This window comes from Physeter macrocephalus, chromosome 9, assembly GCF_002837175.3.
Source record: "Physeter macrocephalus isolate SW-GA chromosome 9, ASM283717v5, whole genome shotgun sequence".
Taxonomy (NCBI): Eukaryota; Metazoa; Chordata; class Mammalia; order Artiodactyla; family Physeteridae; genus Physeter; species Physeter macrocephalus.
The window spans coordinates 48,109,934-48,123,607 of NC_041222.1; the positions used below are offsets into that span (position 1 = coordinate 48,109,934).

Genomic DNA, 13,674 nt, shown 5'->3' on the forward strand with positions numbered 1-13,674 from the left:
CGACAGATGAATGGATAAAGAAGATGTGGCATGTATATACAATGGAATATTACTCAGCCATAAAAGGAAACGAAATTGAGTTATTTGTAGTGAGGTGGATGGACCTAGAGTCTGTCATACAGAGTGAAGTAAGTCAGAAAGAGAAGAACAAATACTGCATGCTAACACATATTTATAGAATAATAAAAAAAATGGTCATGAAGAACCTAGGGGCAAGACGGGAATAAAGACGCAGACCTGCTAGAGAATGGACTGAGGATATGGGGAGGGGGAAGGGTAAGCTGGGACAAACTGAGAGAGTGGAATGGACTTATATACAGTAGCAAACGTAAAATAGATAGCTAGTGGGAAGCAGCCGCATAGCACAGGGAGATCAGCTCAGTGCTTTGTGACCACCTAGACGGGTGGGATAGGGTGGGCGGGAGAGAGGGACACACAAGAGGGAAGAGATATGGGGATATATGTATATGTATAACTGATTCACTTTGTTATAAAGCAGAAACTAACACACCATTGTAAAGCAATTATACTCCAATAAAGATGTTAAAAAAAAAAGTTGAAATAAAATACCAGAATTTCCGGAAAAAAAAAAAAAAAGACTTATTTAATAAAAGGCTATAGTAGTCAAGACAGTGTGATACTGACATAAGGATAAATGTATAGATTCATGGAACAGAACAGAGTGTTAGTAATAAACCCACTTATTATATGGTCAGCTGATTTTTGTAAGGCACGCCAAGGTGACTGGATAAAAGGATAGTCTTTACAAAAAGGTACTAGTACTACTGAGAAGCCATTTGGGAAAAGAAAAAAAAAAACACAAAAACGCAGCCTCTATTTTCACCATACACAAAAATGAACTCAAACAAATCACAGACCTTAAATATATGTTAAAACTATAAAACTTCTAGAAGAAAACTTGAGAGAATATCTTAACTTGGAAAAGGTAAAGATTTGTTAGATAGAAAATGCAAAATATCACCAATTATAAGAGAAATTTGATAAATGGAACTTCACCAAAATAAAAAACTTCTCTTTTAAAGATTCTCTTAAGGAAATGAAAAAGCAAGACCAAGTGAGAGAAAAGATTTGCATCTCACATATCTGACAGAGGATCTGTATCAAGAATTTATAAAGGGACTTCCCTGGTGGCACAGTGGTTAAAAATCCGCCTGCCAGTGCAGGGGACACACGTTCGAGCCCTGGTCTGGGAAGATTCCCACATGCCGTGAAGCAACTAAGCCCGTGTGCCACAACTACTGAGCCTGTGCTCTAGAGCTCGTGAGCCACAACTACTGAATCCTGTGCGCCTAGAGCCCGTGCTCTGCAACAAGAGAAGCCACCGCAATGAGAAGCCCACACACCACAACAAAGAGTAGCCCCAGCTTTCTGCAACTAGAGAAAAACCCACGCGCAGCAACGAAGACCCAACACAGCCAAAAATAAATAAAATAATTTTTTTTAAAAAGGAATTTATAAAGACCTCTTACAATTCATTAATAAAAAACGGCAAAAGCGTTGTACAAAAACTTCATAAAAGAAGATATATGAATGATCTTTATATGAAAAGAAGCTCAACATCATTAGTCATCAGGAAAATGCAAATTAAAACCACAGTGAGATAGCACAACACTCATACTAGAATAGCTAAAATTAAAAAGACTAAGTGTTGTGTTGTAAGTGTTGATGAGATGGAGCAACTGTAGCTCACTTTGGAAAACAATTTGACAATTTTTTATGAAGTTAAATTTATACTTACCATATGCCACAGCACTGCCACTCCTACATACTTATCCGAGAGAAATAAAATCATATGTCCACACTTAAACTTGTACGTGAACATTCATAGAAGCTTTATTCCAAATACAATGAAATGCTATGAAAAAATTAAAAGGAACAAATTACTGGTTCATGCAACAGCACTGATGTATCTCAAAAACCTTATGCTAAGTGAAAATTAGGCAGACATTAGAGTATGTACTGTATGACTCCAATTATATTTAATTCTCCAACAGGAAAGACATCTATAGTGAGAGTGGTTACGTGGGCCAGGATTGACTGCAAACAGGCAAGCCACTACTACTCATTTGGAGTTTTCATTGAAGATAAAACCCATTTGCTACCATCCTTCCCCTGAACCAATTCAAATCTACTGTCAGGGGTTTTACTTTTCAAGTCCACCCAAGAAAGCAGAAACCACATCAGGTATTTTAACAGAAAATTTAATATATTCAAAAGTTAGACTCAGAGGACTTAAAAGGAAAAAGTCAAACACTAAGGTAACACAAAGATAAAAAAAAAATTTAGGAAGCAGTTACCATGCCTAAACAAAGGAAATAAATTTAGGTTATCGCAACCTAAAAGCTTGGCAAACGGGCACTCATGGAGCTCTGAGGAAAACGTTCTGCCAAGCTGGTGCTTGTACCAGGAGCTTGGTGTAAGGTACCCACAGAGATGGGACTCAGACCTTTGAGAAAGGGTCACCAGTCAGCTGGTGTTGGTATCTCTGAGGGAAGTTGATAAAGCTGTTATGGAAGTTAAGGATAAAACAAAACACACTGCCACTATCAGTGTGCAGAAATGCACTGGGTAATGCCAAAAGACTAGCACCCCACTGGGAGAACCTAACAGGAAGCCAGCTAGTAAAGGAAAAGCATGGTTTACAGAATCCAAGTCCCAGCTTCACAAAGCAGAGTTAAGAATAGAAAATTTGGGGCTGAGAGTCAACACATTATTAACCAACACAGATGCCAAACAAAACAAAGCAGAGGCCAAATAAATGAACTCCAAACAAATATGGATAATTTCTGCTCATGATCTTATAGACATCAGGAATGCTGAACAAGATGCTAGAATTAAAATCTTCATCCAGCTCTACCACTAACTAGCAAGTAACTTAACAAGAAGGAGCCTCAACAAGCTGCATAATATCAAGGTACCCCAGCTTTCATTCATTTTTTTTTAAATTCAGGATTGCTCTAAGGAGTCCATAAGCAATATATGAGTGTTCTATCCAAATGCACAAAATCACCGTTAGCACAATTATAAATATTAAAAGATAGGCATAAAGTCAAGAAGCAAATTAAATACACCCTAACATAATTATTAAAGTGTGTAGGGAAATATATAGCTATGCAGATAAAAAATTTTCTAATTTAGACTTTTGATGTCTATGTATTAGTAAGCTAATAAACTGCATTTTTATTCTGAAACAACAAGTACAGACCCATACTTCTTCAAACTGGTTCAATAGGCAACTCTCAATGCAACATTGTCATCACACACCTAGCAGACTTATTCCACCACTCAGCCATGATATAATCTGTCATTCTGTATCAAAATGGGTGGTTCCCTATATTTAAAAAGATAACTGAATGTAGACTGTACCTTGGAACTGGTAAAAAAAAAATTCAAACATATTAATGCACTGTAAATGTATATTATATAGATATGTGGAAAAGAACCTTTGTCCTAAGAAATAACAGAGCCAAATAGGAATTTAAAAATTTAATTGAAAAGAACATTACAGTATGTATTTGGGAAAGAAACTAGAAAAAGATTTCAAATGATACTTACCCCCTAATTAATGGCAGAAAAGTAGGAATTCCACTTTTGATTCTATGTATAAACTTTGCTCTAATTTATAGCATTAAAAAATTTTCACATGTGGACATAAAGTGGAAAAACACACCAAAAACTTAAGTGTTATAATATCTATATTGAGTTGAGATATGAAAGCACATAAATAGCAGAACTTCTACAATATTCATATAGTGACTCTATTACCAGTGGTTCTCAACCTTTAACCTACTTCAGAACGACCCAGAAGGCCTATAAAAACAGACCACTGAGCCTCATACCCAGAGTTTCTGATTCAGTAGATCTGGGGAGAACCTTAGAACTATATTTCTAACAAGTTCCCAGGTGATGCTGACACTGCTAACCTGGTCAGCCCTCTATTCTGACCAAGGCAGAATAAAATTTCACATTATATCAGTACCTTCAAAGCAAAGACAGAAGATCTTGGAGAGATATTACAACCTAAAGAAAGTCACTGAACTCTAAGTCCTCAATAGAAACTGAAACAACTTCTGACTGACCAGTTACTATTATAAAACACAAAGAATTTAAAATTACGTAACAATTATAGTATAAGAGCTCCTACTAGGAGTAGTAGTTGGTTAGTTAGTTTTAAATTGGTAGGACAGATGTATTAGCATACTGGAGTGAGCATAATAGTCATGGGCACCAGTCTGTATATCATACACATGGAATGCAGAACATTCCATAATCCATTTAAATGTAGCTTAAGAGAGTTTCAATCATAATGACAAGAATAAACAGGCTAATTCGTAGATGTCTACAATGATCATGCCATGTCCAGTAACATCTTCAAATATAAAAATATATGAAAAATAGGGCACCAAAGAAAATACTAGGATTCCTATTACCACCATAAAATATTGTCAAGTGCTTGCAAGTAAATTCAGATGTTGTTCACAGTAGAGAACTTACAAGGACAATCACCAAAAAAATAAAGGTAAAATATATTAAGCTTTTTATAAAGTTAGTGTAATTCCTATGATGGTTAGTATATCTCAGTCACAACTGCTGATGCTTCTTTAAGTTTTTATAATCAATATATGGAAGGCATGCAATAATAAGTTCTTCTTTTGTACATCCCTTCAGACAACATTTTTCTGAGTATCCTCTGCGCTTTCTTTGGGGATGATTCCCCCAAAACAAATTGCTTAAGGTTTTAATTTTGTTTGTATTTTTCTTCTGAAATTCTACAATCTCATGAATATATGGACTGATATCTTGTGATGAGGAAAATATCTCTTGTCTTGTCTTAAAAGGCAAGTTGGCCTTTTTGTACTGATGCTCAGGCAGTGACTGCATCTCCAAATTGTTTAATGCTTCTTCCTGAGAGGCAAAAGTAGAGACTGTTGAGAGACAAGAAAAAAAACCTACTTTATTAAAATCTTCCTTTAGCTGAAAATTTAATCATAATGCTGTAATACTAGACTCAGCTAATTTTGAAAACACAAGTAATCACATTTTAACTAGTAAAATGGTTATTTGAAAGCAATGTATATTTTTAACTAAAATAGTTGTAGGTATTGTTTTCCTATAAAAAAGGCCTAGAAACGTTTGCACATTTTTATGCAAAAAATATTTTTAAGATATAACTCATATACCATAAAATTCAGCATTTTAAAGTATACAATTAATATATTCACAAGCTTGTGCAAACATCACCACTACCTAATTCCAGAACATTTCTATCACCCATAAAAGAAACCCCCCACCCATTAGCAGTCACTCCCATTTCCCTCTTCCTCCAGCCCCTGGCACCTAATTTACTTTCTATTCTATGGATCTGCCTAAATCATACCATATGTGGCCACCTGTGTCTGGTTTCTTTCACTGAGCATAATATTTTCAAGGTTCAACCATGTTGTAGCATCTCTAGCAATACTTTATTCTTTTTATGGCTGAATAATTTTCCACTCTATGGATATATCACATTTTGTTTACCTGTTTATCAGCTGATGAACATTTGGGTTGTTTCTACTTTTTGACTATTATGAATAGCACTGCTCTGAACACCCACATACAAGTTTTTGTGTGAACACATTTTCAATTTTCTTGGATATATACCTAGGAGTAGAACTGCTGGATCATATGGTAAATTTGTTTAACTTTTTTAGGAACCACCAAACTATTTTCCACAGTGGTTGTACCATTTTACAATCCCACCACTAGGCTTCCAACTGCTACACATCTTCACCAACATTTGATATTTTCCATTTTTTGATGAGAGCCATCCTAATGGATGTGAAGTGGTATCCCATTGTGGTTTTGATTTGCAATGACCTTGCAACTAATGATATTGAGCATTTTTCATGTGCTTATCATATATCCTCCTTGTAGAAATGTATATTCAAATCCTTTGCCAATTTCTAATTGAGTTATTGGTCTTTTATGCACATTTTTAACTAAGTGGTTAGTAGAAGCCATTTTGGTTTTTGTTGAAATATAAAGAAATGGAGAAGTGGTGATACGCTCAATGAACTGATTATTTCTATTATACTGCTCTTACTCAATATTACTGATAATAAATTAAAATAACACCAGAAGGTAATTAATTGGCGGCTTGTTGGATTTCCATCATTGCCCTTGCCCATCTACAGTCCCTTTTGGGAGATATATTTGCCTCTAGCCACTGCTGTAGAGTCACCCTTAGGCAGTCATAGGGTGATTCCACCTTATATCCACAGATGAATAGTCAGGAGGTTGGCACCTGACCCCAAACAAACCAATCTACTACAGTGGCCAGCAATCCATGCCATGTGAAAAATAAGTTGGCTCAATCAGGTTTCCTCTCTTTAAAATTAGAACTAAGAAGTAATGAGAACAAGATGAGTCAGAACCAAAACTGAAAGGATACTATGAAGCTTATCATGACAAGCTAAAGTTATAAAGGAACATAGATATCAGAGGAGAAAAGATTCAGAGAGAGAAAGAGAGAAGGTGATTTTTAGCACTGACTTGATTCTTTAGGCTTTCCACGGCCTTTCCAGATCCATTTACAGATCTTGTTTTTATAATAACTATCCTCCGCTTTTTGCTTGAGGGTATTTAGGAGAAACTCTGTCTCTTGCAGTGACAGTCCTATTAGAATACTCAATAATAACTTTGTATTTAATAAATGCCTAAGACGAAATGTGGAATAGTAAAACTTTAGGACAGATATTAATCTATTCTAAAGTAGCAAATAAATAATGTCATCTAACACAGATAAATATGTGATCAATTAAAGTGTGTCACAATGAACAAAGTACACTGAAGGGAAAAGTGAATTAGGTTGTCTATGCAGGTTGAAGAAAGACCTTCCTGGATGAGATGTGCCATGTTCTGTCACTTAAAGGGAAAAAAAAAGGCAGACAATAAGAAGGAAACTTGTTCATGAATGAAGGCAACTAGGGACTAGTTAATAAAAAGTACATGTCAAATTGGAGAGGGAACTTAAAGGGAAATTAGCTGTACTCATCAGGAAACAAGAAAGGTTAAAAATGAGTATTCGAATCAATGAATTTGAAAAAGAGCAACAGAGATAACCCAAATAAGTAAGAAGGAAAGAAATCAATGAATTATAGAAACAAAACAATATAAAGGTTTAGGAAACCAAAAGTTGGTTCTTTTAAAGGATTAATAAAATAGAACTTTAAGCCAGACTAATCAAGAAAAAAAAAAGATGAAAGTGAACAAAATACACTAGGAAAAAAAGGACTACAATACAGATACAACTGCGGTTCATACAAATCAACATCAAAAAAACAAAACAGGGCTTCCCTGGTGGCGCAGTGGTTGGGGGCCCGCCTGCTGATGCAGGGGGCGCGGGTTCATGCCCCGGTCCGGGAGGATCCCGCATGCCGCGGGGCAGCTGGACCCGTGGGCCATGGCCGCTGGGCCTGCGCGTCTGGAGCCTGTGCTCCGCGACGGGAGAGGCCACGGCAGTGAGAAGCCCGCGTACCGCAAAAAAAAAAAAAAAAAAGTGATTACAAAAACAAAACAACCCAATCAAAAAATGTACAGAAGAACTGAACAGACATTTTTCCAGAGAGGAAATGCAGATGGCCAACAGGCACATGAAAAGATGCTCAACATCACTAATCATCAAGGAAATGAGTCAAATCAAAACCACAGTGAGATATCACCTCATACCTACCAGAATGGATATCATCAAAACTAACACAAATAACCAATGTTGGCAAGGATGAGGGGAAAAGGGAACCCTTGTACTGTTGGTGAGAATGTAAACTGGTGCAGCCACTCTAGAAAACAGTCTGGAGGTTTTTCAAAAAACTAAAACTAGAACTACCATATGACCCAGCAATTTCACTTCTGGGTATATATCCAAAAGAAACAATACACTAATTCGAAAAGATACAGGCACCCCAATGTTCACAGCAGCATTATTTACAATTGCCAAGATATGGAAGCAACGTAAGTGTCCGTCAACATATAAATGGATAAAAAAGATGTGAGATATATATATATGTATGTATGCATGTATATATAATGGAATATTACTCAGCCATAAAAAAGAACGAGATTTTGCCATCTGCAGCAACATGGATAGACTTGGAGGGTATTAGGCTAAGTGAAGTAAGTCAGACAGAGAAAGACAAATACTGTATGATATCACTATATGTGGAATCTAAAAAATACAACATATAGTGAATATAACAAAAAAGAAGCAGTCTCACAGATATAGAGAAGAAATGAGTGGTTACCAGTGAGGAGAGGGAAGGGAGGAGAGGTAAGATAGGGGTGGCGGATTATGAGGTAAAACAATTATGTATAAAATAAGCTACAAGGATATATTGTACAATACCAGTAATATAGCCAATATTTTATAACTATAAATGGAGTATAAAAATTGTACACCTGTAACATATAATATTGTACACCAACTATACTTCAATTAAAAACACTTTTTTAAACCATAAGCCCATTTCAGTTACAAATGTTTGTTTGAAAGTCCCAAATAAGGTATTAGTTAACTGAATCCATGAACCTATTTTACAAATATATTAAGAAAGTGTTTATTCCAGAAATTCAAGATCACAAAATCTATCAATGCAATTTACTATATTAATAGACTCCCATCGTCACTCTCAGCTGGTTTTGCTTTCTACTTTATGAGAAAATTGAAGGAATCAGAAGAGAACTTGTATTTGCTCCCTTCACCGTTGTTTTACTCATATCTTAACATCCATACCCATAATTCTGCCTTCCTAAGTATTTCCATAGATGAATTATCCACTCTAAAACCAATTCCTCCACTTATGGACTAGATCTGTTTACTCCTGTCCACTCCGGGATATCACTCCAGCAGTGCTTCTCTTTATCTTTCTTTCATCATTATTCTTTCACTTCTAGCGAAGCACTCCTATCAGCAAACAAATGTGCTGTTTCTCCCACTTAAAAAAAAAAAATCACACAAGAAACACTTCTCTTGGCCCTGCTTACCATCCAATTTCTTTTCTCTCCTCTGTAGCAAAACTCCTTCTGTATTTATTAATTCATTTCTCTTCTCTTATTCTGTCTGAAACGCATTCTATACAGGCTTTTATTCCATCACTCCACCAAAACTTCTCTTATCAAGCTCACAAAGACCTCTATATTGCAAAATTCAACAGCCAACTCTCAACTTATTTAACTAATAAAAACCACTCCTTCTTGATATGCTTTCTTCACTTGGTTTCCAGGATACCACATTCTCTCTCCTTCCCACCTAACTATTTGCCCCTTTCTACCTCTTTCGCAAGCACTTCCTTTCCAGTTTTTTTAATGTTGATGTCTCCCAGAGCTCAGTCCTTGGTACACTTTTCAATCTATACTTACTCTCTTCATGATCTCATCCAGTCTTATGGCTTAAAAAATTATCTATATACCTATGGTTCCTTAATTTCTTTCTTCAAGCAAATTTTTTCTTCCAAACTCCAGATTCATATATCCTACTTGCTACTTAACATCTCCACTCTGATTTCTCAAACTCAACATGTTTAAAACTCCACCTGAACTTTTCAAACTCAAAATGTCCAAAGCTGAACTACTAATACTGTTTTCCAAACCTGTTCCACTTGAGGCCTTTCCTATTTCAGTTGATAGTAACCCTATCCTTCCAGGTGTTCAAAGGAAAAACTCTGAAATCACATATTTTTTTAACATATTGGAGTAATTCCTGATTTTTCTTTTTTCTCATATCTCACATCATATCTGCCCAAATATATCTAGATTATAACAGTTTTCACTGCTTCCACTCACTGATACCATCCTTATCCAGATGCTATCCTCTCTAATACCTTCCTAACAGGTCTCTCTGTTTCTACTCTTGCCTCACTACAGTCTATCCTCAACACAGTGGTCAAAGTGATCCCTTTAAAATGTCAATTATGTCACTCCTCTGCTCAAAAACCTGTAACGACTCCTTGCAAATGCTATAAGAAAAAAAAAAAAGAAGAGTGGTAAAAAGTTTAGAAAGTAAGTGACAAAAAACTATTAAGATAGTTCCACATAATAACTGGATTAAAATCAACCTATAAAACTCAACTGCATTTCTCTAACCAATGATCACTAACTAGAAATATAATTAACAAGTATTTACAATAGCAACAAAATTAAAGTATTAAGCATTAACTTAACCAACAATACAGAAAGTCTCTATAGAGAAAACTTTAAAATTCTAATGACAGAATACAAAGATATTCCATGTTTTTGGTTGGGATGACTTTTTGTTAAAAAGATGTCAATTCTCTTCAAATTATTCTCTGTAATTCCATGCATCCCATTTAAATTCCAGATGGATTTTTATAAATAAATTCAATAAGCTTACTCTTAAATATATATGTAAGGATAAAGGCAGAGGATTAGTTCAGTCAATCTTAAGGGAAAAAAATAGATATTGGAGACTTGCTCTCCAAAATAAATGACATCCTACAGAGTCATAGTACTAAAACAGTGTAGTAATAATACAAAGTCAAACAAAAAGTCCAATTAAATAAGAATCTCAGACAAACTTAATAAACAATAAAAATGGCTCTACAATCAATGGGAAAAAACCAATTGTTCAGTAGATGGTATTCAGAAAATTATTTCCTCATATAGAGAAAAGTAAGACACTGAGAAAACTAAGATAGTATCCCTAGCAGAACAGAACCAAAAATGGGCCCTGGAATTAAGGACCTAATGAGAACAGTAAAACTATAAAATTAACAGAAGAACAGAAAAGGAACCTCTAAAACTTTTGAAAGTTTTCTTCATACTTTTGAAAGTATGACCAATAAGGCAAAACACTTATCGTCTAATTGTATAAAAATTAAGACTTTCTGTCAAACACCAGTAGACAGATGACAGAATAGGAGAACATATTTGTAATATCTAAAACCTACAGCTGATTACTATTGTATCTAGATTTTGAATAACTCTTACAAATCCACTGGAAGATGACAATTCCAACAAAAAGTGAGCAAAATGTATAAACAGGAAATTTTCAGAAAAAAGAAACCCAAAAGGCTAATATGTATATGAAGAGGTGCTCATATTCAGAGCAAATTAAGACAAAAATGAGACACTATTTCACGGCTGTGGCACTGGCAAAAGTTAAAAATTGTATAATGTTAATTCTTGACACGGATACAAGAACACAGGAATCCTCATGTACTAGTGGTGCAACTATAAACTGGTGTAGCCATTCTGCAAAGCAATCTAGATGCACCTCAAGCAAATTAAGCATACATATATTTTATGATACATCAATTCTACCCTTAGGTAAATATCCCAAAGAAATGTCCACACAGATCCATAAGGGGGCATATACAATGATGCTCACTGCAGTGTTATTTATAGTGGCAGGGAGTTGAAGGCTATATAGGTTAGATGTTCATCACTAGGAGAAAGAATAAGTAAAATATGAGGAATGCGTATGAATATTATGCAGCAGTTTGAAGCAATGACTAAAAGTTCACATAGCAATAATAAGATATAGATCTCAAATACCATTTAGATATATTTTTAAAATACATGCACAGGAAATAATGCACAATTTTCAATAAAACATATACAAACAAAAATACATAATAAAACATTGGAGGGCTTCCCTGGTGGTGCAGTGGTTGAGAGTCCGCCTGCCGATGCAGGGGACATGGGTTCGTGCCCCGGTCCGGGAAGGTCCCACATGCCGCGGAACGGCTAGGCCTGTGAGCCATGGCTGCTGAGCCTGCGTGTCTGGAGCCTGTGCTCAGCAACGGGAGAGGCCACAACAGTGAGAGGCCTGCATACCGCAAAAAAACAAAACAAAACAAAAAAAAAACATTGGAATGGCTGCCTGTGGGAGGAGGAGAATGGGCATGAAGAAAGGAGATATGTGGAGACTAATCATCTTCTAACATACCATATAATTTATTTATGTTTATTGTCTATCTTCACTATTCTGTAAGCTTCATGAAGGCAAGAACCTTCACTGCCTCCTGAGTGAAACTGTTCACTCTTATATCCCAAACAGCATGAGTAATACCTAATATACAACAGGCACACAAATTTTGTTGAATTAATATATAGAGAGGTTCTGCATAGCCAGTTGTGATAATGATATCTAAAGAAACAAGCAAATGAACTAAAAAACAAGAACAGATGAATGAAGACCAAGAATGGGGGAATACAGCCTATCTAACTGGAATAGGGGTTATGGATTATGAAAAACTGGTGATGAAACTTTGATGATTTCACCTGGCACTAAGAGTTAGGCAGCACCATACTCAGCCAGAATTTAGAAATATGACATTAGCTTCATGGTGCCACACTATGAGGTAAGCATGAGACATGGCCCATATATTCAGGATCCACTAACAAGAAGCACACATCTCAAATTCAAGTTATGCATGAGTTGTCCTGAAAAAAAGCATTTTTGAATATCAGTGTATCAAACTATCTTTTCCTGTGTCAGACTCAAATAGATCATCAGAAGATTAAAATGGTTGATAATTGACTTGATCTAATATAGAAATATATTCTGCTGATATAAGCTAAATAAAAATTAATCAACTTTACAGCAACATTCACGTGTAAAAGAAATTGCATACTTATATATTCTATGTTGGAATTCTATATTGGAAACACATACCTCTCTACAACTTCTAAATTAGTCACTAGAAATTAATAGGACAGACTACATGTCATCTTTCCTTATAGATTAAGAATTCTTTAAATTTTAATACACATTCATATTGATAACCTAAATCCATTTTTCATTCTTCCGTATATTTTAAAACAACCATGGTTTTATTGCCACATGATATTTCCACTTCAGCAAACTGTCCTTTATATAGTTCCCATAGTAACATGTTTAATGGGTATGAGAACTCTGAAATATTATCAGATGTATTTTCATTTCCTACGAATCCGTTTCATTGCAGATCCCTCCTCATTGAATTAATGACATGTTCTCCTTCAGGGGATTGTGAATAATACCTGAGACAAAGGAGTCATCAATCAGCTCTGAGTTTTAAAGTTGACTTTTTATTAATGAGAAAAGAGTCTCCTCCAGTGTAGGCTTTGTCAAGAAAAAGGATTCTAAACTCTTTTTCAATAACAAACTCAAGCTTGGATGACTGAAGGTAAAATTTTGACTAGGGTATAGGTAATGAGAGCACAGTATTTGATGTGAGAGAAATGCCCACTGAACATGAAGTAGAAAGGGTAGGTCCACCTTGCATTTCTGGGAGAAAAGAATAATGAAGAAATAGAGACGTGAACTAGTCCCTTGTTACCCAAAGAGCGGTGTCCAACTAACGGAATAAGCATCACCTGGTAGCTTATAAAAATGTAGACTCTCAGGCCCCACCCCAGACCTACTGAATCAGAATATGTATATTAACAGTATTCCCCAGGTGATTCATATACACATTAAAGTGTGAATATCAACTGAACTAAGGTACAATTTAGAGACTGGTGAGAAACAATTCCTTCTTTGTGAGAGCAGGATAAAGTGAGTTTATATGTAGGTGTTTTTTCTTTCTTTTTTTTTTTTTTTTTTTTTTTGCGGTACGTGGGCCTCTCACTGTTGTGGCCTCTCCCGTTGCGGAGCACAGGCTCCGGACGGGC

At 35.6% G+C, this 13,674-nt stretch overlaps 2 protein-coding genes across 7 annotated transcripts in view; one reads left to right on the forward strand and one right to left on the reverse strand.

The window, feature by feature from the left end:
* JAK2 (Janus kinase 2) overlaps window positions 1-3,107 on the forward strand; it is a 168,274-nt gene extending 165,167 nt beyond the window's left edge. For 4 of the 6 annotated variants that reach the window (XM_024126771.3, XM_024126773.3, XM_055087198.1 and 1 more), the window contains one exon: window positions 1,277-3,106. The gene's annotated coding sequence lies outside the window, so the exon portion shown is untranslated. Of the gene's footprint in view, window positions 1-1,276 lie in introns of all 6 variants that reach the window. The other 2 variants (XM_055087199.1, XM_028493954.2) reach the window with 2 other exon arrangements.
* A 1,427-nt stretch (window positions 3,108-4,534) lies between these two features.
* Window positions 4,535-13,674, reverse strand: part of INSL6 (insulin like 6) — a 19,136-nt gene continuing 9,996 nt past the window's right edge. Inside the window, exon 4 of the mRNA XM_007121383.1 lies at window positions 4,535-4,946. Coding sequence (XP_007121445.1) covers window positions 4,603-4,946 — 344 coding nt within the window. The 3' untranslated portion in view covers window positions 4,535-4,602. The remainder of the gene's footprint in view (window positions 4,947-13,674) is intronic.